The sequence below is a fragment of the Equus przewalskii genome, chromosome 11 (genome assembly GCF_037783145.1).
Source record: "Equus przewalskii isolate Varuska chromosome 11, EquPr2, whole genome shotgun sequence".
In the NCBI taxonomy this organism is placed as follows: Eukaryota; Metazoa; Chordata; class Mammalia; order Perissodactyla; family Equidae; genus Equus; species Equus przewalskii.
Window position 1 is genome coordinate 12122876 of NC_091841.1, and position 25068 is coordinate 12147943.

The 25068-nt window shown below is 40.5% G+C and overlaps 1 protein-coding gene across 2 annotated transcripts in view; it reads right to left on the reverse strand.

Moving 5' to 3' along the window:
• The window catches only part of NUP160 (nucleoporin 160), a 45718-nt gene that overhangs the window by 18246 nt on the left and 2404 nt on the right, over nucleotides 1-25068 (reverse strand). The window contains exons 3-21 of one of the 2 annotated variants that reach the window (XM_070563876.1): nucleotides 23382-23561; nucleotides 20819-21029; nucleotides 20285-20507; nucleotides 18879-18957; nucleotides 18247-18361; nucleotides 17601-17759; nucleotides 12126-12203; nucleotides 11774-11871; nucleotides 10409-10493; nucleotides 8794-8862; nucleotides 6696-6779; nucleotides 6241-6411; nucleotides 5386-5485; nucleotides 4957-5122; nucleotides 4371-4498; nucleotides 4120-4280; nucleotides 2056-2189; nucleotides 1339-1409; nucleotides 524-683 (exon numbers count right to left, since the gene is read on the reverse strand). In XM_070563876.1, coding sequence (XP_070419977.1) covers nucleotides 524-683; nucleotides 1339-1409; nucleotides 2056-2189; nucleotides 4120-4280; nucleotides 4371-4498; nucleotides 4957-5122; nucleotides 5386-5485; nucleotides 6241-6411; nucleotides 6696-6779; nucleotides 8794-8862; nucleotides 10409-10493; nucleotides 11774-11871; nucleotides 12126-12203; nucleotides 17601-17759; nucleotides 18247-18361; nucleotides 18879-18957; nucleotides 20285-20507; nucleotides 20819-20830 — 2093 coding nt within the window. In that variant the 5' untranslated portion in view covers nucleotides 20831-21029; nucleotides 23382-23561. The remainder of the gene's footprint in view (nucleotides 1-523; nucleotides 684-1338; nucleotides 1410-2055; nucleotides 2190-4119; nucleotides 4281-4370; nucleotides 4499-4956; nucleotides 5123-5385; nucleotides 5486-6240; nucleotides 6412-6695; nucleotides 6780-8793; nucleotides 8863-10408; nucleotides 10494-11773; nucleotides 11872-12125; nucleotides 12204-17600; nucleotides 17760-18246; nucleotides 18362-18878; nucleotides 18958-20284; nucleotides 20508-20818; nucleotides 21030-23381; nucleotides 23562-25068) is intronic. The other variant, XM_070563875.1, reaches the window with a different exon arrangement.

Sequence of the window (25068 nt, forward strand, 5' to 3'; positions counted from 1 at the left end):
GCCACTGGGCCGGCCCCTGGCTTGATTCTTCAAAAAGAAGGGAAAGAGAAGGTGGCAGAGCACATGTTCTTTCCACATAACTATAAAACCTCAATATTAGATAAACACAATGAAAAGGTTTAATACCAGGAGCCTAGTCACCTAGCTTAGAACCCAGTTAACCACGGGCTAACACATATTTCATCACTGGGTGGTTGTTTCCAATTCTGGCTGGTATATTGCTCAAGCATACTGTTGGTGCCAGTGGACACCCAGCACCTAACATAGTGCCTGGCATACAGAGCCACTCAATAGCTATCTGACGAGTGTACAATGTTTAAAAAGAGATGTAGGTATTAAACGTGTGCACCATACAATCTAGCTCAATTCCTGAGCAAAAAAAATAAAATAAAATAAAAATTGGGATCATATCGGAATAAGCACCTAACCTCATTAAAAATCTTCATTACATAGGCAGAATAAGAGCCTTAGACTATTTAGACAGAAGAAAACTTTTAAATAAAACTTTTAAATAAAAGGATACAAAAGCTGCAATAAATAATTGGTAATTGCAGTAATCATCTCAGGCCAATTCAACCCAGTTTGGCTAAGAGGTGCCTTTGGTTGAGAGAAGAGATGAGATATAATGTGTTTTCTTGCAACTTCATGGAAGAATAATTCCACAATTGTCTGAGGGCTAGATACTTAAAAAGAAAAAGTTATGACAATCATCAACTTGTGACAGTAATACCAAGTTTCAATTAAGACAGATGATCAATTCATTTTATGCCTGTAACAAAGAACATTTATTATTTCAAAATATAAAATGCATCATGAGTGTAATCGATAGCAATATAAACAAAGCAATTTGTAACCTGTGTAGTACTACACAAACGCAAGAAAAAGCCACTGGAATCGATAAGCCATTAAATTGTAGTCGTTTCTTTTCACTGATCTCACTACGGCTAAGTGTCTTCTCTGGAAAGTATTCACAATAAATACAGTTCCAAGACTCCAAACTTTATACCAAAACAACACAAAATAAATTCTCCAGAATGGTTCTCAAGCATGAGTGGGCTCCTTTTGAGTATTTGTTGATTAAGACAAGATCATAAAAGCTACCTTGAACTTACTAAATTTTAAAAATGATTTTGCTGAGCTCATCACTGGAGCATCAATACATAATGGGCAAGCAGCTATGCAGACTTCTCGTCATGACCAGAGGTCTCAGGCCACAGCTTGTTGACCCTCTCAAACTGAAAGCAGGGCCTAGCCAACCTTTCCACAGCAAAGGTGGCAAAAGACCACATTAACGAATGCCAAATGTAAAACCAAATGCATACGCAGTCCAGTCCTTACCAAACTTATTTGCCATTAAAGCACCGGAGTCAGTTAGTTCCAATACCGACAAGTGTTGGAGATTAGATTCCCTGTGAAAAAAGAGAAAAAGACAGCTTAATAAAGTCGTCTCCACAGACACGACTTCAACAAGTTATCCTGTCAATAACACTGTCAATTTAATCAAGGCATTGCATATAGAAGCTCCACCGAAAACACACGAAAAACCCTGGAAAACATGTCATGGTTTAGATTGTGGCCCACCATATCACCCAGTCAGCTTTCAACGAGAAGCCAGAGCAGAGACATCTTAGCCCCCCATGCCACGAAGTCTTACCTTGCCAGAACAGAGGATGGTTTATCTCATTGAAAATGTGAATCCTAAGTATTGGATTTTCTTTCTTCTTTTGGTTATAAAGAGCTCAGCCTACCTTTAATAACAAGTACATTTCTGTGTGTGGTCTAACTTTCCCTGTGACCTCATCTTATTATTTTGCCTTCAACAGGATTTATCTTTACATTATACACATACATATACAATAATAAAATATATTTATTATTTTCATTCTTGTTAAGTTGTTTTCAACCTTTAGAAAATGAAACATCTAAAAGCTTTCTGAATTTTAAAGGGAAATCATGCTATAGCATCATGTTTATAAATTTTTTCTCTTTAAGACAATGAAAAAAATAACTAAACTCACAAGTTATTTGAAAAACAATTAGAATAATGAAACTCACAGCGTGTCAATTGGAACATCAGTTGCCAAGCACTGACTTCCCCACTTAATGAGGTAATAAGATAAGAGCAGGGGAGCTGTTCGATGTAGTAGGTCTTGCTGAGCTTGAAAGAGCTGACCAGCTCCCAAAATCACCTATTCATGACGGGTGGGTGGATGAGACAGTAAATAGCAATTAGTAATGATAACTCAAGGTTCAGGGGAAGGTAAAAAAAAAAAAAAAAAAAAGCACAGTTACAAAGGGAATATAAAAAAGCAACATACATACATTAAAAAAAAGCAGCACACCTATTAAACTGTGAGGTAGCAGGTGGCAAAAATATCTACCCAAACATTTAATAGTATGAAAATAATCAAAGATAGCTCACTAAGTCATGGGAGCTGACAGTGAAAAAGAAAGCAACAAAAAGCTCAACTTTCATCAAATCTATGGGTTCAGAATTCAGCAAGAAGTATAGGGAAATCAAAGTCTTTTCTTTCTCTTTATTTTGGTGAGGAAGACTGGTCCTGAGCTAACATCTTTGCCAATCTTTCAATCTTTCCTCTATTTTGTATGTGGGATGCCGCCACAGCATGGCTTGATGTGGTGTAGTGGTATAGGTACCCCCTGGGATCCAAACCTGCAAACCTGGGCTGCTGAAGTGGAGCACACTGAAGTTAACCACTACACCACAGGGCCAGCCCCTCAAAGTCTTTTCTCATGCTTCTGGTCTTGGGTAAAAATGGGTATGACCATTAGAGGAAAACTTGGCAACCTTACCAAAAGCCTTAAAAGGTATACAGAAAGTTACAGCTATGAGGAAAAAACTGGCAACAACCTGGATGGCCACAAATGGGACTGGTTAAGTTAAAACTGTAGCAGGTAACTATTAAAAATAATGTCATAGAATACTTAATAACGTGAAAATGCTGATGAAATCTACTGTAAGAATAAAAATAATCAGATTAGAAAAAACAGTATGAAGCATATCCTAATTTTATAAATAAAATGAAAAAAATATTTGCATAGGAAAAAAGGTGTACACCAAAATGTGAATAGTGGTTATCACTGGGTAGAAGATGACAGATGAATTTTAATTTTCTTCATTTACAGACAAAGGCTTACATATAAATGTTCTACAATGAATATCTATTACTTCCATTTTTATAAAACTACATTGGTTATGATTAAACAAAACAAAAAATCCTGAAGAAATGAAAGAATCTACAAAGATTGAAAAGAACTTAGTAAGGGCTGCCCTGAGTGACAGACTCTCAGGAAAGGTTCCTGTTCCTCCTTGGGGGTCCCAAACAAATCATCTTCCTAAATGTTTTTCCTTATTTTTACCTGAAATTCTACCATTAGTAATGTATTTATAAATTCTGATTTAAAAAATATAAATACCTCTGGGAGCCCCAAAGGTCTTTCAGTTTTTTATACATTAACACGAATTAACTTAACTGGATCGCTTCCTTCTCAGGCTTGGAGGGGATTACCAACTGAGAGATACACGGGACTTCTGCCCATGGGCAGAAAGGTAACACGAGAACATGGAACATTCAGTAGGGTGGGAGACAAGGACTGCAGGATGTCTGCAGCCTTCTAAGAAGAAGAACAGGATGTAAAAGGAAGCACAGAATGGAGTTGGGAGGACCCCAAAGACAAACTCTGCAATCTCAAAACTGTGCTTAGGGTAAACCCTATACTGCAGAGAGAGAGAAGTTCTCTTTCTTCTTCTTCCTCTCTCCTCCACACTAAATGGTTCCCTGCTATCATACGCAAAGTAGTACCAACAATACTCAATTCTGGGAGGCCAACTTGGGACATTTTCCCACCACTATACATATGATGATTCATAGTATAACAATCTGCTTCATGCATGTTCTTAATCCGTACTTTTAGATTGTGATGTTTACTCATTCTTAATTCAACATGCATTTACACAGCACCCACACGGGCCAAGCACGGGGACAGAGCAGTGAACAAGGACAAGCCTCTGCACGCGCGGGGCTGGCCTTCAGCTCTGTGCCTGTAGATCTAGATCAGGTTTTAGATTCTACAAGTTTCCCCTCAAGTAGTACTTACTGCGTCTCCTAGTCTCATTAACAGCTGCTGTAAGATCAGAAGGTCTCGGCAGATGAGGAAGCGAGTACTGGCAATTTTACACACAGCTCTGCACACAATAGACCCTGCTGTGCTACTACCGTAGAGCTGGGAAAGATTCATCCGGATATTCAAAGGCTGAGCTGTAATTAAAAAACAAAGAGAGAGAGAGGAGTTAAATGTATTATTGTTTCTCTAAATCAAAGAGTCACATGTGTGGTTTTGTCACTTACCTGGATTGAATCCCTTTTCCATTTCCACTTCTGTTTCATAATCCATTTCCCGTATAAGAAGTCCAATGGCGTGGATTGGGTTCCTAATCTCTTGCAGTTTACTACAAATATCCTCCATCACATTTTCTCTATAAGGACAATTAGAAAACTCCCATTACCACCGAGAATACGTAAGACAGGCTCTATATGTCCTGTAAGCTAAATGCTCTATGAAACGGGAAAACCAGCCACATAATAAAGGAGTGGAGATCATCACTGTGGCATATAAGATACTTTTACTCCACGTTGCAAATTTTCCCTCATTTTTTCAGAAATGACAGGCAAAATGAATGTAAGAAAAATACTTTTATGTTTTAGAGTTTACAGCAATTAAGTTAATAGCTAGACCATAATTTATGAGTCTGTTTCCAGAGCTGAATTCATGTGTTAGATTTTCTGTTTAGCTGAAACACTTACTTAGAATCAAGGCAACTCACTTTAAGCCACTACTTTGTACATACTTGAATGTACATTAAAAACCTGACTTTGGCACTAAAAATGACTAAATTTCCATTAGGGAATGCACTTTACCCTAAATTCTCCTTACACATCAATAGTGATCAAATCTTCCAGAATCTGTTCTGCAGTCTTTTCTGGAGACTGGAGGTTGTAACAACTCATTTCCATCATTACTGACATATCCATAGTCACTGACTCTCCAATCAGCCGAAGGCATTTTATAAGACATATGACATCTCGAGCAACATCCACATCTATGAGTAAGAGAAAGTTAACATTCACGTCTCAAGCCAATGAAGAACGACTAATACCATACTAAAATATTAATAATTAAATGCCAAGGATCTGTCTGAGGTCTTGGAGACGCTTAGGCATCTTCAGTTTTCCTTAAAATATCTATAATGTGGTAAATTGACCAGGAAAGGTCACAGTGGCAATGTTTTTTTGCATCTGTTGAAACCAAGCATAGTGTTCAAGTAGGAAGGGGCTTAAATATGAACATAACAATTACAATTACCATCAGATATGGTTGTCTCATCCTCTGTCAAAAGGTTCTCATCAGGCAGGAGATACAAATGATCCACTAAGGAGGAAGGCGCAAGGAAAGACAGGTACCCCTGGAAATACAAATCTTCCAGTTAGGTTTTTTTTTGGTGAATGTTTAAAGGTATAAAATAATTGAGACCTGATTCTTATCATGAAGAAACACCAGACAATTCCAAACTGAGGGCCATTCTACAAAAATACAGGTACAGTCTTAAAAAAAATGTCAGTGTTATAAAAGACAAAGAAAGGTAACAACAGTTCAAGATTAAGCTAAGGAAACATGACAACTAAATACATGCAAGATCTTAAATTGGATCCTGGGTCAGGAACAGAAGCTGTGCATATAATTGGGAAAATCTGAATATTAACTTTATAACATTGTAACAATTTCAAATTGCCTGATCTTTAAATTGTGCTGTGATATACAAGAACACCCTTGTTCTTAGATACATGGTAAAATATGTAAGGAAAAAGGGGCATGATGTCTACAATTAGCTCCCAAGTGGCTCAGGAAGAAAAAAACATATTTATAGAAGGAAGGGAAGCAAATGGAACTTAAATGATGAATCTGTGTGAAGGGTATACAGAAGTTCTTTGTGCTATTCTTGTAACTCTTACCTGAAGTTTGAAATCATTTCAATATAAAAGGTAAACAAAATGCAAAAAAGCATACGTAATGCAGAAGACTATCTAAATACAAATGAAATTTAGAAAAAAAAAACCCTACAAAGTCCTAAAAGCTAACAATAACACACAACAGACTAACATTCTGGAAGACCCACTGAACCGCCTAAAGGAATTCTTCCGTGCGCTTCAGCTCCCTTACTTTTCTCAGCAGGCACACCATGTTTGTGTGCGGATTCAAATGCAGGGCAAGAGGATGAGAGAGTGCTTCCTGATACTGAAGACAACACGCATAGAACTTGCACCAGAATTCCTGTTGTAAATTTCGAAATTCTTCCTGGGAAAATTCATACTCTGTTACACTTCCCTGGAGCTGGCAAAGAAAAAAAAACAAAACTCTTGATACCATTTGGGATCTTTCTCCCCATAAAACATAACTGTCTAACACCATTTTACTAAGCTAGAGCCAAATGAATACTCCTTACGCGTTACATGCCATAAACTATATAAATATATATCTAATTCTCTAATTAAAAGGTTTAAGCATTTTTACTCCCTACTAATAAGGTCCAGTAAACAACTGAACAATTCCTCAGTACCAATCGGCCCTATATCAAGATGGAAGAAATTATCGTTCTTTCTTTACCCAAACCTTACCTCACTTTCAACAGCTAAAGTAATTTCTTTCTTTAGTTCACTCCAGGAAAGATCTAAATTCCTCTCAGTTCCTCGACAGAAAATCTAAAATTAAAAGAGACATTTTAGAGTATTATACAATATCCAAACTGAATGAAAAATACTCCGGTTCAGGAGGCATCGAGGCAATATACTATACAATGGAGACTGGACATGCCTGGAATATACATTTACTCCTGACACCGCAAATATTCTGTAAGTGAAATCACTGCGAGTTCTATAGAACAGAATAAACTTTAGAAATTCATGAATCTGAAAGAATTATAATTGGGTACATTTGGATCATTACAAAAAACAAAAGGAAACAGAACGGCTATTGCTCAGCTGGAAGGAAGATGTAAGATGATGCTAAACATACCCATCCCGAGACAGACACAACGGTAAGTGGTGATGGAGCTGGGTCACTATACTGGGAATGACTCTCCTAACGGAAAGCATTTGATAAATGCCTCAGTGATTATTTAATGTCTCAGTGTGTAAGAGATTTCATGAGAAATATTATTAGACATTTGATTACTGTTAACAAGGAAGAAGTAGTGATGAGATGAAAGAAAAAAGACCTTAGGAGAAAGTAACCATGTCATCCTAAAGTTTTATCAGAGAGAAAACAGAAAATACGCAATAGCCAGATATTCAAGAATGTACCAGAAGAAAGGTCAAGGGTCTGGAAACCATACCGGAGAGAAAGTTAAGGAACTGAGTGTATTTCGTCTGGAGAAAGAAAACATGGAAAGATCTTAAAATATTTGAAGGGCTGCTTTATAGAAGAGCGATATGTTCTATGAAGTTCCAAAAGAAAGGAGCCACTGAAAGGATGGGGTTAAATTTGATCCAATACTGGGAAGAACTTTTATTTTTTAATTTTTATTTATTTATTGTTTTTAAAGGAAGATTGGCCCTGAGCTAATATCTGCCACCAATTCTCCTCTTTTTGCTGAGGAAGACTGGCCCTGAGCTAACATCCGTGCCCATCTTCCTCTACTTTATATGTGGGACGCCTGCCACAGCATGGCTTGATAAGCAGTGCATAGGTCTGCACCTGGGATCCAAACGAGTGAACCCTGGGCCGCTAAAGTGGAACGTGCAAACTTAACTGCTATGCCACCAGGCTGGCCCCTGGTAAGAACTTTTAAATGATAGTTTGGGAACAATTTACATAAGAGCCGGTCAGAAACTTGTCACTGGAGGCTGACACAACTAGAAACTGAAGAGTTGTCTCTCAGAGAAGCCTCAGAAGGAATTTCTGCTTTGTGTGGCAGCCAGATCAGGAGATTCTAAGGGCCTTTTCAATTCTATGAGTGACTTTTCTATTTTAAATCCATGAAACAGAGTGGCAATTTAAGGAAGCCTAAGTGACTTTAAAGTAAAGAATCCTTTTGTAAAGCATCAAACATTTCTTAAACCACATCTGACTCTGAAGCTTAGATTTTTAGAGTTTCCCTGAACCTGAACCAAGTCAGACCTTCAATGTACTAACAGAAGGGTAAAACCAGGACCATCAAAACTAGCCAAGAAAACATTTTAAATTTCTCTCAAGTTCAGAGATTATATGCAGTACAGCAGTCATGCACTGTATAATGTCATTTTGGTCAATGATAGACCACATATACGACGGTGGTCCCATAAGATTAGTACCATATAGCCTAGGTGTCTCGTAGGCTATACCCTCTAGGCTTCTGTAAGTACACTCTGGGATGCTGGCATGACAAAATCGCCTAATGACTCATCTCTCAGAACATATCCCCGTCATCAAGCAGCGCAAAACTGGATGGTATCTTTACAAGAGGGGAGGCAGAGGTTTCTCTTTTTACTACTGAAATGCTTCACTAATCATACAGAAAGTTCCCCCAACTCTACCTCCCAGCTGGAAGACTTTAACAGAAAAAAATGTTAAAAAAAAAATTACAACAGTATTTATAACACATGTATATGCAACTGCAAATATATGTTCAGTGTTTAGTATATGCAAAACACAAATTAACAGTAATCATTAATTATACAAGAACAGTAATAAAATAAGAGAGAGTCTTAAATAAACGTTAAATCTTTTTTTGCTGACCTGTAAAGCTTTACATAAAGCTGCATTTATGAACCGTCCTGGTGTAAACAGACTCCGTAAATACATCTCCTGTTAGAACATTAAAACAAAAATGAATTTCGCTCTAAAAAGATAAAATCTGGAAAAATCTGAAGGAAGAATTCAACATGTTAACAGCAAAGTTGGAGCTTCTATTAGATGACGCCGGCCCCTCTGCATTTGAGCACTAACAAGCAGTAAGCGTTCCATATTCTCACACTGAATGGAAGCCTGCCGGGGCTCTGAGTCAACCAGACGCACTACACGGAAAATGGTGCGCTCCTCAGGCAGCACTTTGCTGGGTTCCACCGGAAAACACAGCTTGTCAAATGCCAATCTTAAACGGAACAGGCGAATCGAATTTCTGGCTAACATACACTGGTAAGAGAACAATTAAACTAAACTGACTTCTACACATCCACAAAGTACTCATTTTATGGCTCACATATAAAAGAAAAGGAGCCAAAAATAATAGGAATTATATGTAAAAACAAAAAACTGCAATAAGCTCTCACAAGTAGAGGAATGAAGTAGAGAGAATAAAATGGAAAGTCTCATATTGCCTAATTATTTTGACCAAATTTCATAAACCAGATTTGCCAGTAAGGAGCAAACCTGACTGACCTTCCTTCAAGTTTCCTTCTACTAAGGTTCTGCGGGATAATAAAATGACCAAAATGAGGGAGAAAAACAAAGATTTTAATCATCAGCATATGATTTTGGCTTTTAGCGAAAGTCAAGTGCCAATAAAGTTTTGGGATTAGAAATTAGCAATATTCGCTTTCAGATACTTAAAGAGGCTTTTCCAATCCTACGAACAGTCCTTGTTTCAGACCCGAGATCCATACTCTTTTAATACATTTTAACATTAATGCATCAATTGAAAGCTTTTTCTTCCATTTATCCTGAAGATGTCCCTGAAAAACAGGGAGATGGGCCTATTCTGCTCTCCACTTCATTACCTTTTATTTTCCTCAGAGCATATACCTCTAACAGAATTTATCTGACTTCTAGTTTATCTGCGTGCACCAACACCGTTAGTACAGTGGACACGTAGCGTCTGTCCCTGCCCAGAATCTGTTTCCCCTTATCTTTCTCTCGGGAACCATTCCTTCTCTACCCATAATCAACTGACTTCACCACCCTTAGAATAGCAAGCCCCAGGTAGCCAAGTTTCTTATGCTAAGCCCAGGATATTCTATTCCTTTTGATCAGTGTCTACGTCAGGAATGAGCACATGACAAGCCAGGCCATTGAGTGTCAACTCCAGGACCTGGGACAGAGGCACTCTTTCCTCTGAAGTTGCTAAGTTTACAGACTACAAGCTCTCTCAGGGAGCCTGCCTGACAATGAACCCAAATCAAAATAGGAAAGCAGAATAGACAAAGGAGAGAGCAAGCCTTGAAGGCACTGTTCCAGCCCTGGCTGAAGCCAGGTAACTCTGACCTTCTCAGCCGTTCAAGCCAGTACGCTCTCTCCTTTACACTTGAATCAGTTTCACCTGCAGCTGAAAAGACTTCTGACTGACACAACTGCTTCTTCTCCAACTAAGATCAGGGCAGATCATCCCCTTACATAAGACTTCAGCGGTGCTTACTCTGGGGTCTTGATCATCTCTGATAATGATCTCTTCCTCTGGCAGAGGCTGCATGAAAACTGGATTCCACTGACCGGCAATATTACTGCAGAGAAAACAAAGTCCATCAGTTTACACACAAAAGAGGAACACAAACGAAGCTTACGCTGTCGGCAGTTGTCTGAGCGGGGAGGCCCCATCACTCAACCTCTGCTCAGTCAATTCTATTAAAAATGTTTGAAGAAAAAAAGACCACACACTTACTCTTGGCGGAGGCTGGTTTTACAGAAGGCTCCTAGCCATTTTAACAGGCATCTTCCTGAAATTAAAACTCTAAACACAAACCCACAAATGATAGCTAACTTTTATTCTGCATTTACTGTACGCTAGATACTGTGCTAGGTGCAGTTCTGGATATTATTCATGTGCGCCTCATGCTAACTCTTTAAAGGACGGAGTACCCTCATTTTGTACATGTGGAAAGCGAGGTTTAGGGTTTCTCACAGCCAGTAAGTTGCATAACAGGATTAAATCTCTTATCCGACCAGATTCTTTGCCTTTCTACCACTTTGCTTGAATGCCATCTATCAGGAGTATGCTCATATTTTCTGAGGTGTGGCTTAGGGGAAATCTGGGGGCAACCATGCCTAGAATTCTATTCTAGAACATAGGGTTATGAGGTACCCCCAAGTTTCAATTCATTTAGCTCTGGGGATGTCAAGCTGGGTTCCAGAGAACACTCCACAGCTGTTTCAGGGGTACACAAGTGTTTGATTCAAAATTGTTTTTCTTAATGTGTTTTGTAACTACTAAAAATTTTAAACCAATATCACGTATATCAAAAATACTAGATACCAAATATATCTAACATTAGAGATTATCAACACATTAAATTGCTATAATTTTATACTCATAAAATCCCAGTTTCATTAGAGTTCATTATCTCCTGAAAAAAAGTGTTTACTGTTTTTAAAAAAAGTTTGAGAAGTACTGTATTTGTCTATTTCTCATCCTAAATGAGGAAACTGAGAACCCAAAGGGGCCGCAGTACCTTTCAGAAGTTCAGGGTATCAGAAATAGTCCTTGCTTAGAAGCAAAGAAAACTCCTAGATTGAAGTATTTTGCATATTTGCTATCTCTCCCAAGAACATGGTATTTTCCTTATTCCAACCCTAAAAATCCTCATTTTGTCCTAAAACCAAAAGATAAGAAATAACATAAAATGCTAATGAAGGCACTTCAGAAAATAGCTAACAACAGGCAAACCCTGGGCTGAATCCTTTAAATGCAAACTCTCAACTTTGGTTCTAAATAATAAGCTGTCTTGTCTTCTCTTAGTATAACACTGCGTGTGGTAGGTAAGGATGACAGATAAGCGGCCCGTACTGTTCAAAGTTGATGTACTTCACAACCGTTTGGTCCTCAGCATCGTGCCACAGGGCCCAGATATCCGTAGAGGTTAAGGCAAAGTCAATCAGTGTCTCCTGGGAGGAAAGGAGGGGGAAAAAAAAAAGGTTAAAATAAGCAAGAAAAGGTACTGGTTTACGGCAATTTAAATTTTTATTGGTAGAAGTAAATGCATAAAAACAAAAGACAGTACCAGGTGAACTTGGCAAAACCCAAATGAAATGCTTTGCATACATCATGAAATATCCCATTTTACGAGATCCATCCCGTTACAACACAGTGGAGCGAGCCAGCACTTCTCGTGTGACAAGCAAGGGATGATCCAGCCTACCTGAGAAGTGAAGAGCGAGGAAATGTGATCTAGACTATAGCGGTTATTCTCAGTGCTCACCAGCTGGAAAACGCAGAACTGTCAAAACACAAGTAGATAATTCAGTACTTAAAATAATCAACACGCTGCTTTTCTAAACAGGAGTTATTATCACTCAGAAACCAATTTTTTAACAAGTATGGCAAAATGCACGGACCATTTACCATCTTAGCCATGTTTAAGTGTCTAGTTCAGTAGCGTTAAGTACAGTCACATTACTGTGCAACTGGATCTAGAAAATTTTTTCATCTTGCAAAACTGAAACTCTATACCTATTAAATAACTCCCCTCTGCCCTTTCTTCCAGCCCCTGGCAACCACCATTCTACTTTCTGTCTCTATGAATTTGACTACTCTAGGTGCCTCACATAAGTGGAATCTTACACTATCTGTCCTTTTGTGACTGGCTTATTTCACTCAGCATAATGTCCTCAAGGTTTATCCATATTGTAGCATGTGTCAGAATTTCCTTCTTCGTTTTTTTTGGTTTGAGTAAGATTGGCCCTGAGCTAACATCTGTGCCAATCTTCCTCCATTTTGTATGTGGATCACCACCACAGTATGGCCGTTGACGAGTGATGTAGGTGCATGCCTGGGAACTGAACCCAGGCTGCCGAAGCAGAACGCACTGAACTTAACCACTAGGCCATGGGGCCAGCCCCAGAATTTCCTTCCTTTTAAAGCTAATTAATATTCCATTGTAAGCATATACCACATTTTCCTCATCCATTCATCTGTGGATAGATATTTCAGGTCGCTTCCATCTTTTAGCTATTGTGATAATGCTGCTATGAACATGGGTGTAGAAATACCTCTTTTGAGACCCTGAATTGAATTTCTCTGGGTATATACCCAGAAATGAAATTGCTGGATCATATGGTAATTTTATGTTTAAGTTTTCGAGGAACCTCCATACTGTTTTACATAGTGGCTACAGCATTCTACATTCCTGCCAGCAGTGTACAACAGTTCTAATTTCTCCACATCATTGCCAATTCTTATTTTTTTATGGTGAGTGTTTTTTGATAGTAGCAACCTAATGGGGTGAGGTGGTATCTCATTATGGTCAAAAACTTATTTTTAAGTTTACATTTTTACCAAAGTACCAGAGATTATTTAAAACATACACACAATACAAATCAACTTAATATTTATTAAAAATAAGACCCTATAGTTTGTTCAGTATTTAGCTCCACTGCTGAAAAACTGCAAGCTCAAAAATAACATTTGATAGGGGCTGGCCCGGTGGCGCAGCGGTTAAGTTCGCACGTTCCGCTTCTCGGCGGCCCGGGGTTCACTGGTTCGGATCCCGGGTGCGGACATGGCACTGCTTGGCAGCCATGCTGTGTTAGGCGTCCCACGTATAAACTAGAGGAAGATGGGCACGGACGTTAGCTTAGAGCCAGGCTTCCTCAGCAAAAAGAGGAGGACTGGCAGTAGTTAGCTGAGGGCTAATCTTCCTCCAAAAAAAACAAAACAAAACAAAACAAACAAACAAAAAAATATTTGATGGATAACATTTTAAATAACTTTTTTGACAAAGAAAATTCACTATAAACTGATACAGTGATGATGATTCTATCCTTATAACATAAGGAACTGTTCAAAAGGAACTGCTAAGGAAAATAGTGAAACTGCCTTTGGAGCAAAAAATAGGAGTGTACAAAAATTGAAAAATACATGTAGTGCTCACAGGCATCCTAGCTTAGAGCTATGTTTTTTTTTAAAGATTTTTTTTATTTTTTTCCCTTTTTCTCCCCAAAGCCCCCCAGTACATAGCTGTATATTCTTCGTTGTGGGTCCTTCTAGTTGTGGCATGTGGGATGCTGCCTCAGCGTGGTTTGATGAGCAGTGCCATGTCCGCGCCCAGGATTCAAACCAACGAAACACTGGGCTGCCTGCAGTGGAGTGCGCGAACTTAACCACTCGGCCACGGGGCCAGCCCCTAGAGCTATGTTTTTTACAAGCTGCACATCTCAATCCATTAACAGGACACAAATCCATTTAGCAGGTCCCAATCAATGTTAGAAAGAAAAAAAAAGAAACAAAGAATCAGAGTTCATCACTCATTGTAAAGGTAAATTACGTTTCATGAAAAATTTTTTTGTTATATGGTCCATCATTACATATGTGTAAACCAGTTAGTAATGCAAAACACTTCTTATTGTAGATTCTAGCCAAAAAACAAGCTGGAAAAACACTGGTCTGGTACAATGCTTCCCAAACTACTTATGGTAATGAACCAGGTTTTTGTCTGTTTTAAATTTCCAATCCATTGCAAACTAATACTTTTATAAAATATAGAAACCTCAAATGTGATGTCTGTGGCAATGTCAAATCACTATGAAAGTTTCTAAATGCTTTCTCTCACTTTCTGTACCTTACTACAAACTGGTACCAAAGAATTTGTGGGCCAGGACCATTCCATAGACAATACCATAGGTCCACAGGACTTCCATTTGAGATTTTTATTAGTGTCTTAGTTGGAAATACAGATGGCATGCTTATAACATCAATAAGGATATGATGCTGGGAACAATTGAGTTAATACATTTAACAGAATTAGAATCCAAGGAACCAAAAGAAAACCAAGAAACAAATGAAATTAATAGGCACGGATGCAAAATATTACAGAGATTTAAAAAGAACCCCAAACTTCAAATGTGCAGATCAGGGAGAAAAACACGCTGAAGAGCGGTTTTTGTCAAGAGGCAAAAAAAAAAAGACCACAAGTTCATTATAATTCGAATAGGCACAAGTGCCAAAAAAGCTTATCTGATTTTAGGCTTCAATAATAGAACCACAATGCTCAAAACAAAGGAGATAATATAGCCCTGCTCAATGTGACACCGCTCCTACATTCAATTTGGACCTAACTTTTAAGCAGTGGTTCTCAAAATGTGGTCCATAGACTTATAGGGTCCTTGAGACTGTTTCAGGGGGTCAGTGAGGTCAAAACTCTTTTCATAATACCACTACGGCATTATTTGCCCTTTATACTGTGTTGATATTTGCACTGATGATGCAAAAGCAATGATGGAAACAATTACTGGTGTCTTAACATAAATCAAGGCAGCGGTACCAAACTGAATACCCTTTTATGATAAAAACACTCAATGGGCTGGCCCCATGGCCGAATGGTTAAGTTCACGCGCTCTGCCTGGGTGGCCCAGGGTTTCACTGGTTTGGATCCTGGGTGCAGACATGGCACCGCTCATCAAGCCATGCTGAGGACCCACAACTAAAAATATACAACTACGTACCGGGGGGCTTTGGGAAGAAAAAGGAAAAATTAAATCTTTAAACAAACAAAAAACCCAAAAAACACTCAACAAACTAGGAGTATAGAGGAAATTCCTAAACACGATAAAGGACATTTATGAAAAATTCACACTAACATCACACTCAACGGTGAAACACTGAGAGCTTTCTCCCTTAGATCAGGAACAAGATGTCAGGTCTCTGTAGGATCCTCCCAAGGCAATTAAGGAGGGAAAAAAAAAGAAAGAAAAGGCATCCAGATGGGAAAGGAAGCAGTAAAACTATCTTTGCTTGCAGATGAAATTATCTTCTATAGAGAAAGTTCTAAGGATTTCTATAACACCAGCAGAACTAATAAGAGCTCAGCAAGGCTGCAGGATATAAGATCAATATACAAAAATCAATTGTATTTCTATAAATCTGCAATGCGCAATCTGAAAATAAATTAAGAAAATTTCACTTACGATAGTATCAAAAGGAATAAAATACCTAGGAATAAAATAATTAAAAGAACTGTAAAACATACTCTGAAAACTATAAAACACTGAGAAAAGAAATTAAAGATCTAAATAAATGGAAAAGCATCCCAAGTTCACGGACCAAAAAATTTAATATTGCTAAGATGGCAATGCTTTCCAATGCGATCTACAGAACCATCACAACCTCTATCAGAATCTGTGAAATAATAAGAAATATATATGTTAATCTCTGCCCCTGGCTCCTGTTACTGAGCTCCTAAAACCCTTGTAATTTCCTGGGTGATGGAGGTGACAGGAGTGTCTTACAAAGAGTTCCTAAATCCCTTGGAATTTCCTGGGTGATAGAAGGCCTTTTGTTCTAATGAGGTGACTCCTGGACAGCTTCAGGATGCGGCCTGGTCACCAGAAAGACCAAGCCATGATTACAAGCTTGGAAATTCCAGCCTCAAACCCCATTCTCTGGGGAGGGGTAAGGGGCTAGAGACTGAGTTAATAATCCATCATGCCTGTGTGATGAAATCTCCATAAAAATCCCTCAAGTATGGGATTTGGAGAGCTTCTGAGTTGGTGAACACAACTGTGCGCCAAGAGGGTGGCGTGCCCTGCACTTAGGACCTTTCTGACTTCACCCTACACACCTCTTCATCTGGCTGTTCATCTACATCCTTTATCATACAATAAACTGGCAAATGTAAGTGAGTGCTTCCCCGAGTTCTGTGGGCCACTCTAGCAAATTATTGAGCCCGAGGAGGGGGTCGTGAGGTGTATGAAGAGCCCAAGGAGGTACAAAGAGCATTCACATTTGCGAGTGGCCTGGCGTAGGGTGCAGGTGCATGAGCAGGGTGAGAGGGCTTCTGCACGTATGGGAGGCCTGCTGCAGGGCGGAAACTCGAGCAGGATGAGGAGGGCGTCCACAGAGCGGCAGTCTGCACTGGGCAGTAGAGCCCAAGTAGGGGAGGAGGTGTCCACTGCATGGGGTGGCCTAGTCCAGGCTGTGAGGGCCCAAATAAGGCGAGGAAGGCACTCCTATGGAGAGGCAACACAGACTGGGGTATTGGAGCCCAACAAGAGTGAGGAGGGCACCCAGGTGGGGCAGCACCAGCATGGGAATCAGAGCTCCAGCAGAGAGACGAGGACAAACCCTACCTCACTGGAATGTTATTAGGATTAAACTGATAATCTGTGTAGCACGTGAGCCCAGAGCAAGCACAGTTCAAGTGTCTGCTGTTAGTGTACGTAAAGGGCCTGGCACCACGTCAAACACGTAATACTCAACAAACGGCTGTTTACTGTAAGATTATACCACTGTACTACATCCTAAATACCTCATCTACATACAACAGCTAGTGTTTGGATGATGAGCAAAATTATTTCTAAAAATTAACTTCCCTTCAACCACTTAACAACACCTACATCCCTTTTATAACTCCACTTTTTCACCCAGACTTCCAAATTTGCTCTTGCTTAATTCTAGTTAATTTATCCTTCCGCATTCCTCTAAACTCTCTAATGCCTTTCATCCTGATGACCTTCAAGATCTTTTAACTTACATATTAGCACAAAGTCCACCATCTCCACGAACATAACACATGAAACATCTAAGTTGGCGTGAAGAGCTTAAATACTCAGTGAGCCTACAGCTGCTTCCCCACATTGGTACATAGGGAATAACCCAACATGTCTTATCTGCTTCATACCTGGCTTCGTTTTGGCGCATGCATGTACACCCCTAGGTAGAGTCCCATGGAAGGGGAATAAGCAAGTCGTAACTTGTGTCCAGTCCCAGCAGTGAGCCGGAGGTCTTTATTCACAGGGACGTACTCCAAAATGTCAGCCACCATCAGGCACATCTGGTCCTGCCCAAGATAAGAGTTAATTAGTAGTATCAAAGAATATTCAGGTTACAAAAACAACCCTCTTCCCCTTTTAAAGGATGCACATTCATTCTCTCTAGCACTCTCTAGTTCATCCACTGAGGGACCCTACAGATTTTTTTAAGGGCTGAGATGAAAATATCTCTTCAATCATCAACTTTTTTGTGCATCTTAAAAACTATTTTACCAACTTGCATTTTAAAAACACATTTGTCCCTCATAAGAGAATATTCTACTGTTTCAGCTCTTCTGTAGGATTCATAATTTTCAAAATAAAAAGACAAAAAAAAGTTAGGAGGAAAATGTCTAAAAAATAAAGCCAAATGAAACTGTCTAAATCTGGCAATGGCCCATAATTTCCAAACTAAGCAATCTGAAAATCTTTATGAGAAGCAGCAACATTTACTTCATTTCTCTTACAATTTACAATCCTATTTTAACTTCTAGTAACTATAAATACAGCACTTACCTTATAAGACCACATTCGTAGTTTATGGTCCTGGCACAGAGCAAAGACGAAGGCGTCGTGCTCAACACAATGAACAGCAAGACTGAGGGGACGATCTGAAGGCCCCTGATCGCCTCTAAAACACAAGGCCAAGTCTTAGAGTTGTACTCTTACAAATCACCTGATCATTAGAATTTGCAATTAAAGAGATAAAATAAAATTACAAATGTACACTCAATCAACAGAAGGAGCAACAGTTTATATGCTGGTATAAGATAATTGCATTTTCTATTTGATTTATAACCAATTACTATGATAAATTTTAAAAGGCTCTACATAACAACGGAATACTGTTCTAACCATCAAAAGCTTTCTACTTCTAATATTACACAAAATTGGATTTGGCAAGTCAGAGCAGAGCACCCAAGTGGACACTGTGAGAACATATACAGTAAGCCACTTTCTGCTGTCAGTGTCCAATCCCAAATGAAGTGGGCTCTGGAGTGTGGCTCTCCTCAGACGGAATGTGACGTTGGACAGACTCCCTTCCAGTAGAACGCTTTGGAGAAAGACTAGAAACACTAATAGGTGCTGAGCAGTGCAGAAGAATTAAACTCTTGGGGCCTTTGATTTACCTGCCAGACACCACTCACCTGATAGCTGTCGGCATCCAGCCTATAAGCAATCGCTGCATTACTGAACTCTGCTTCAGTTCCACAACTGACACCATCCCTACAAAGTGGAAAACAGACCAACGGTATCCAAGGCACCTCTTGAGGATACTCAGCGAAACCCAAAGGCAAGAAGGATGCGACATGAACAAGGTCTCTGGGACAGGTGACAGGCTTCTACATTTCTCTACTAAGCAAGTTTTAGGGTGTACCTTTGCACATATATCACACCCGAAATACTGTGAATCATTATTTGAGATATCAATAAAACTAACACTAACATATTCCTAGGGAAAATTTTTGCCATTTTACAAACAGTAACGCGTATCACTGCTCAGAAGAATCACTTCATTCTTCCAAAAGAATCTCTGGGTACCTTTTCATGTGCCAGGCGCAGTTCTAGGTGCTGGAGCTACAGCAGTAAACAAACAAAGCAAAAATCCCTGTCCTCATGGAACTTATATTCCATTGAGAGGAGAGGAAAAGCAGACAGTTAACAAATTAAGCAGAATGGTTAATAAGCGGAGAAAAATAAGACACGGAAAGGGTATATACTGAATGCTGGGGGGAGGGAGGGTGTGCAATTTTGAAAAGGGTGGTCAGGGAAGGCCCCACTGAGGGGACACTGAGTAAAGACCTAAAGGAGTCAAGGGAATGAGCAAAGCTGATAGCAAGGGAAAGACTATGCCAGGCAGAAACCTGAGGTAGCAGTGTGCCTGGTATGTTCAAGGAATTCCAAGAGGCATGCGGCTGGTGCAGAGAAGGTGAGAGGGAAAGAATGAGAAGCTGAGGTTAGGAAGGCAGGAGGGGGTCACCGTAAGCCACTGGAAGGACTTGGGTTTATTTAGAGCGAGCTGAAGAACAGCCCTCATGTGAGGGCTTTGAGCAGCGGAGTGACATGACTCATTGTGGGTTTTAAAAGTACCATCTGCCCAAGAAGTTTCTGTGGAGGGGTAAGGACAGATCTAGGGAGCTATTTGGGAAGCAAATGCAATGACCTAGGCAAGAGGCAGTGGTGACTTGCAGCAGGCTATCAGCAGCTAAACTTCCTTGTTTCAGTTAGTTTATTTTAGTTACAGTACCTCAACCAGAAGGTAGCCAACTAGTCAACTCTTCTCTACTACAGGCCTTAGGATAGCTGTCTTAAAGTTATCTTATCTCCCATATTCCAGTCAGCTTTACAGTTCCTCATCCACTCTATAAAATCCTGCCTTCTTGGGAAAAAACAGTAAAGCCGTAGGGACTCTTAAGGCAAGCAATAATGAACGACCACTTCAGGGATGGTATAGAAGCAAGTCCTGCATCGGATGACGGGTCTGGTTCTAAGGTCTGTTTTAACGCCAACACTCCTTGTTTCAAGTTAAATCACACCCAGTTCCCATTCTTACCAGGTATGTCGTAAGGAGGTAGTTTAAGAACAAAGATTCCTCCCGAAGCAGATGGCAGAGCAAACAGGGCCTCCCCATCATGGCTAAGCCAGGCTGCCGAGCTGGTAGAATTCGGGGAGAGTCCAGGTACTGCTGGAATTAACTGATAGTTGCAAGGATCCCTGAAATCAACTTTTCCAACATCAGTGAATATTGATTGCATCTGACTTTCAACTACCAACTCCTGTGGAGTAATTAAAAAGAAAAATCTGTTAAGTGAAAATAAGCTGAATTCTGCTCAGTTCCTCTCAATTGCTACAAAAGTTTTTAAAGTAAAAAATGGTCAAGCTTAAAAAGAAAACTGTTCTTTTTAATGAAAACTATTTCAACTTAAAATGTGTCTGACCATTTTAAATAGTAACTATCACAGCATGCTCTTGAAGGCTAACAAGGAATCCAAATTTCCTTCAGTTCCAAAGGATGTTGCTCCAGCACTAAATGTGTGACAGCCAGAGCCGTTTGGGGAATAAAAGATATTACACTTAACCAACTTACACTCCTATACATCCGGGAAGGGTGTGGTAAGAGTAGCCTGTGCACTGTGTGATTGGTTAGTATCAAGATTATCACGTGATTCTGAGTCTCAGAGACATGAACCCCTCCGGGTAAGAGGCTGCAATTTTGGAATTTGAGGCGAACTGCATTATTCAACAGGTTTAGGTCCAATGACTCTTCCACCAGCTCCAATGTATCTCCGGAGGTCTTCCTACAAAAAGAGAGACGTTTGTTTAAAAAGTTTATGCTTTTCGGGGCTGGCCCCGTGGCCGAGTGGTTAAGTTCGCGCGCTCCGCTGCAGGCGGCCCAGTGTTTCGTTGGTTCGAATCCTGGGCGCGGACATGGCACTGCTCATCAGATCACGCTGAGGCAGCGTCCCACATGGCACAACTAGAAGGACCCACAACAAAGAATATACAACTGTGTACCGGGGGGCTTTGGGGAGAAAAAGGGAAAAAATAAAATCTTTAAAAAAAAAAATCTAAAAAGTTTATGCTTTTCTTTCTAATTGACCATTGCACTGAAATATACGGGAATAATTTCCTAGTGAACGCTCCCAAATTGAAAATTTTGGATAAACAAATTCAGAGCAACTTTTACAATCCAAACCAGCAAATTTTGTAGATTTTCAAAACACAGCATAAATTTCACATCTTACTATACAAGTCTCTGTTAAATGGAGGCATTTCCAAACTTGATAGTCCATTTATTTAGAACGATATTCAATGCACTTAAACTCCACTTTTAATGAAAATTCACACCACATACCTCCATTACTTGTAGAACGTGGCCTCCACATATATTGCTACAGCCTCAAACTAAGGGGGACCTTAATGAATGTGGGTATTTCCCCTTCTCTTACTTCTTCCTGCTAAGATGCAAGACAGACTCTTCTTCAGATGCAACTCTGCCATGTGGTAGTTTTGGAACCATTTAGAAAGCACCACACTGGGAATGCCCTAACTTCCCATCACCTCATTTACCTTATTACCCACATCCTTCCAGAAAGAGCAAGTCTCCTCCCAGCAGTTAAAGGCCAATCTCTGACTTTCTCAAATATATTCCTCCCGCACGTCTCTCCTTCTCCCAGAGCCTTCCATCGACATTCAAATATGCTCTTCCCTGGCCTCTCCATCACCCCATTCCAGCCTCCCATCCAGCTATCACATTTTCTTCATTCCCCTCTAGAGCCAGGCTTTCTCTATTTCCTCACCTCCCTCATCTTACCTAGGTCATCATACCAATTCCAATGGACTCTCCAGTCCTTTCTTACTTGATCTCTTAGCAGCATTCCACAGACTTCACTGTCTGTCCTTAAAACTCTCTTCTCTTGACTTCTCTGACACTATTCTCTCCGGGTTTTAGTTCCAGATCTCTGGGCATTCCCTCTCCTTCTCCTTGACCTGACCCCTGCATACTAGATATCCTCAAACCGTGATCCTGGGCCTTCTTCTCTGCTCACTGCACACATTCTCCCAAAGCACATCTTATCCACTCCCACGGCTGTTAAGCACCATTTGAGCTCTGAGGCTTCCCCAGAGCTACTCCGCTTCTGGTAACTCACGGTACGTCATCAGTACAATTTTCTGGATCAACCTCATCTCTGAACAATTGCTTAACCTTCCTACCTTATGGCTGAAGTTGAGTCCTGGATCTTCCCTGCGGACATTATCCCCCAGCGCCCTCTCTAATGGCCGCAGCTCTCTCTAGCATGCTACCTTGCAGTGGGGCCTCAGGGTAAGGCACAGATGTCCTGCTGGCTCCCAGCACCACTCCAGGCCACTGTTCCGTCCCTGCCAAAACCACTCAGCTCTGAAGCTCATGCCATCAGATACCACCTGCTACTCCTGCTCATCACAGTTATCTACAGCTGGCTCTCATTCCTTGAAGACTTTAGCTCCTGGCTCACTATCACTCTCTCTGACACTTCTCCTGCCACAATTCTGAATGATTTCAATATCCATGTTTTTTCTAATACCGCACTTTTGCGGTTTCTTTAATTCCTCTTCTCTAGTGGTTGCCCTTGACTGCACACAAGTAGACTGTCATATTTTCTCTACGCTCCTCCATTGCCGTCCTGCTACCATTGGATTTCTCTGCTTCCCTTATAGGATTGCTCCTCGACAGCTCTATATGCACAATTCCTCTCTTCTTTTTTTTTTTCAAGATTTTCTTTTTTCTTTTTCCTTCTTCTCCCCAAAGCCCCCCAGTACATAGTTGTATATTTTAATTGTGGGTCCTTCTGGTTGTGCTATGTGGGATGCCGTCTCAGCGTGGCCTTATGAGCGGTGCCATGTCTGCGCCCAGGATCCGAAGCAGAGCACGTGAACCTAACCACTCGGCCATGGGCCCGGCCCCTCATCTTCTCTTTTGAACCCACTCCACTTGGGCTTTTGCACCACTATTGGAGCAGTTCCTGACGAGGTCACCAAGGACCTACACAATGCAGAGGTCAATGTTCTTATGTCTGATCCACATGCAGCATTTACCAGTTTTTCACTCTCCTTCTTGAAATATTTCCCTCAGCTTCTGGGACACCACTCTCTTTCTGTTCAACTCTTACCTCACTAGCTACTCCTCAGCCTCCTTTGCTGGCTCCTCATCTTCCTAAATACTGGAGTGCTCCAGGGTTCAGTCTTCCGCCCTCTTCTCTTCCCTCCACAAGTGGTTCTCATCTGGGGGCCGTTCTGCCCCACTCCCCAAGGACATAAAGCAGTATCTGGAGAGATTCTTGCTTGTCACGCTGGTAGGGGTGGGTGGGTGGGTGGTTACTATTGGTATGTAGTGGGTAGAGGCCAGAGATGCTGCTCAACACCCTATAATGTACAGAACAGCCCCCCACAACAAAGACTTATCTGGTCCCAAATGCCGACAGTGCAGAGGCTGAGAAATCCTGATTTATACTCATTCTATAGGTGATCTTATTCAGTATAACACCTCTGAACGCCATCTAATGCCAACAATTCCCAAATCTGTATCTTCAGCCCAAACTCTCCACAGAACTCCTGATGACTGCCTCAGCACTTCCACCTGGATATCTGACTATCTCAAACTAATCCTGTCCAAAACAGAATTCCTGGACCCAGCAAACCCAAAAAACAAAGAAACAAAACTACCTGCTTACCTGGGCTCTTTTCCAACTGAATTAATGGCTTCTTTATAACTTCTGGTTGCTTGAGGCAAAAATCTGGGGGTCGCCCTTGACTCTTCTTTCTGTATACCCCACATCTGATCCAACAGTAAATTCTAACACATTCACCTTCAAAACACATCCACACTCAGAACATTTCTCACTGCTTCTACCAACACCACCCTGGTCTAAGCCGCCACCATCTCTTGTCTGGATTGTGGCACCAACCTTCTAACTGGTCTCCTTTCTCCCACCCTTTTCCCACTACACTCTCTTCTCAACCCACAGTCACAGCAATCCTTTAAAAACACAAGTAGATCATGTCGTTTCTCCACTTACAATCCTCCCATCTTACTCAGAGTAAAACCCAAAGCCTTAAAATGACCGACAAAGCCCTGATCTGGCCCTTGGCTACGTTTCCTATTATCCTACTCTTTCTTCACTCAGCTGCAGACACCTGTACCCTTGTCATTCTTTGAACATGACAAACAAGCTCCTGTCTCAGAGTTCTTTGCACTTTTTCTTCCTTTTTCTTGGAAGTTTCTACCTGATATTCTTGTGCCCCAAATATCCTTACTTCCTCTGCTCAAATGTCAACTTATCCCAGGGTATTGCCCGCCTAACCCATATAAAATATTAACTCCCACAGGTATCCCCCTTCCCTCGTACCTTGCTTCCCCGTTCTCTATTCCACTTATCACCTGACAAACTACATTTCTTTGGTTTCTTCGGTTATTGTTGTTTACTGCTTGTCTCCCTCCACAAGAGCAGGGACTTTGTCAGCTTTGTCCCTCCCATATTCCCAGTCCCTAAGCATTAACTAGACTACACCAGGCACTCAAAAATATTTCTTAAATGAGATTTGTATCTCTAACATAGGTCTTTCTTCTGAGCCTCAGACCTGTAAATTTCTTTCTTTTTCATTTTTTTAAAGATTGGCACCTGAGCTAGCATCTGTTGCCAATCTTCTTTTTTTCTCTTCTCCCCAAAGCCCCCTAGTACACAGTTGTATATTTTAGTCATAGGTCCTTCTAGTTCTGCTATGTGGGATGCCACCTCAGCATGGCTTGATGTGCAATACCACGTCTGCACCCAGGATTCGAACCGGCCAAACCCTGGG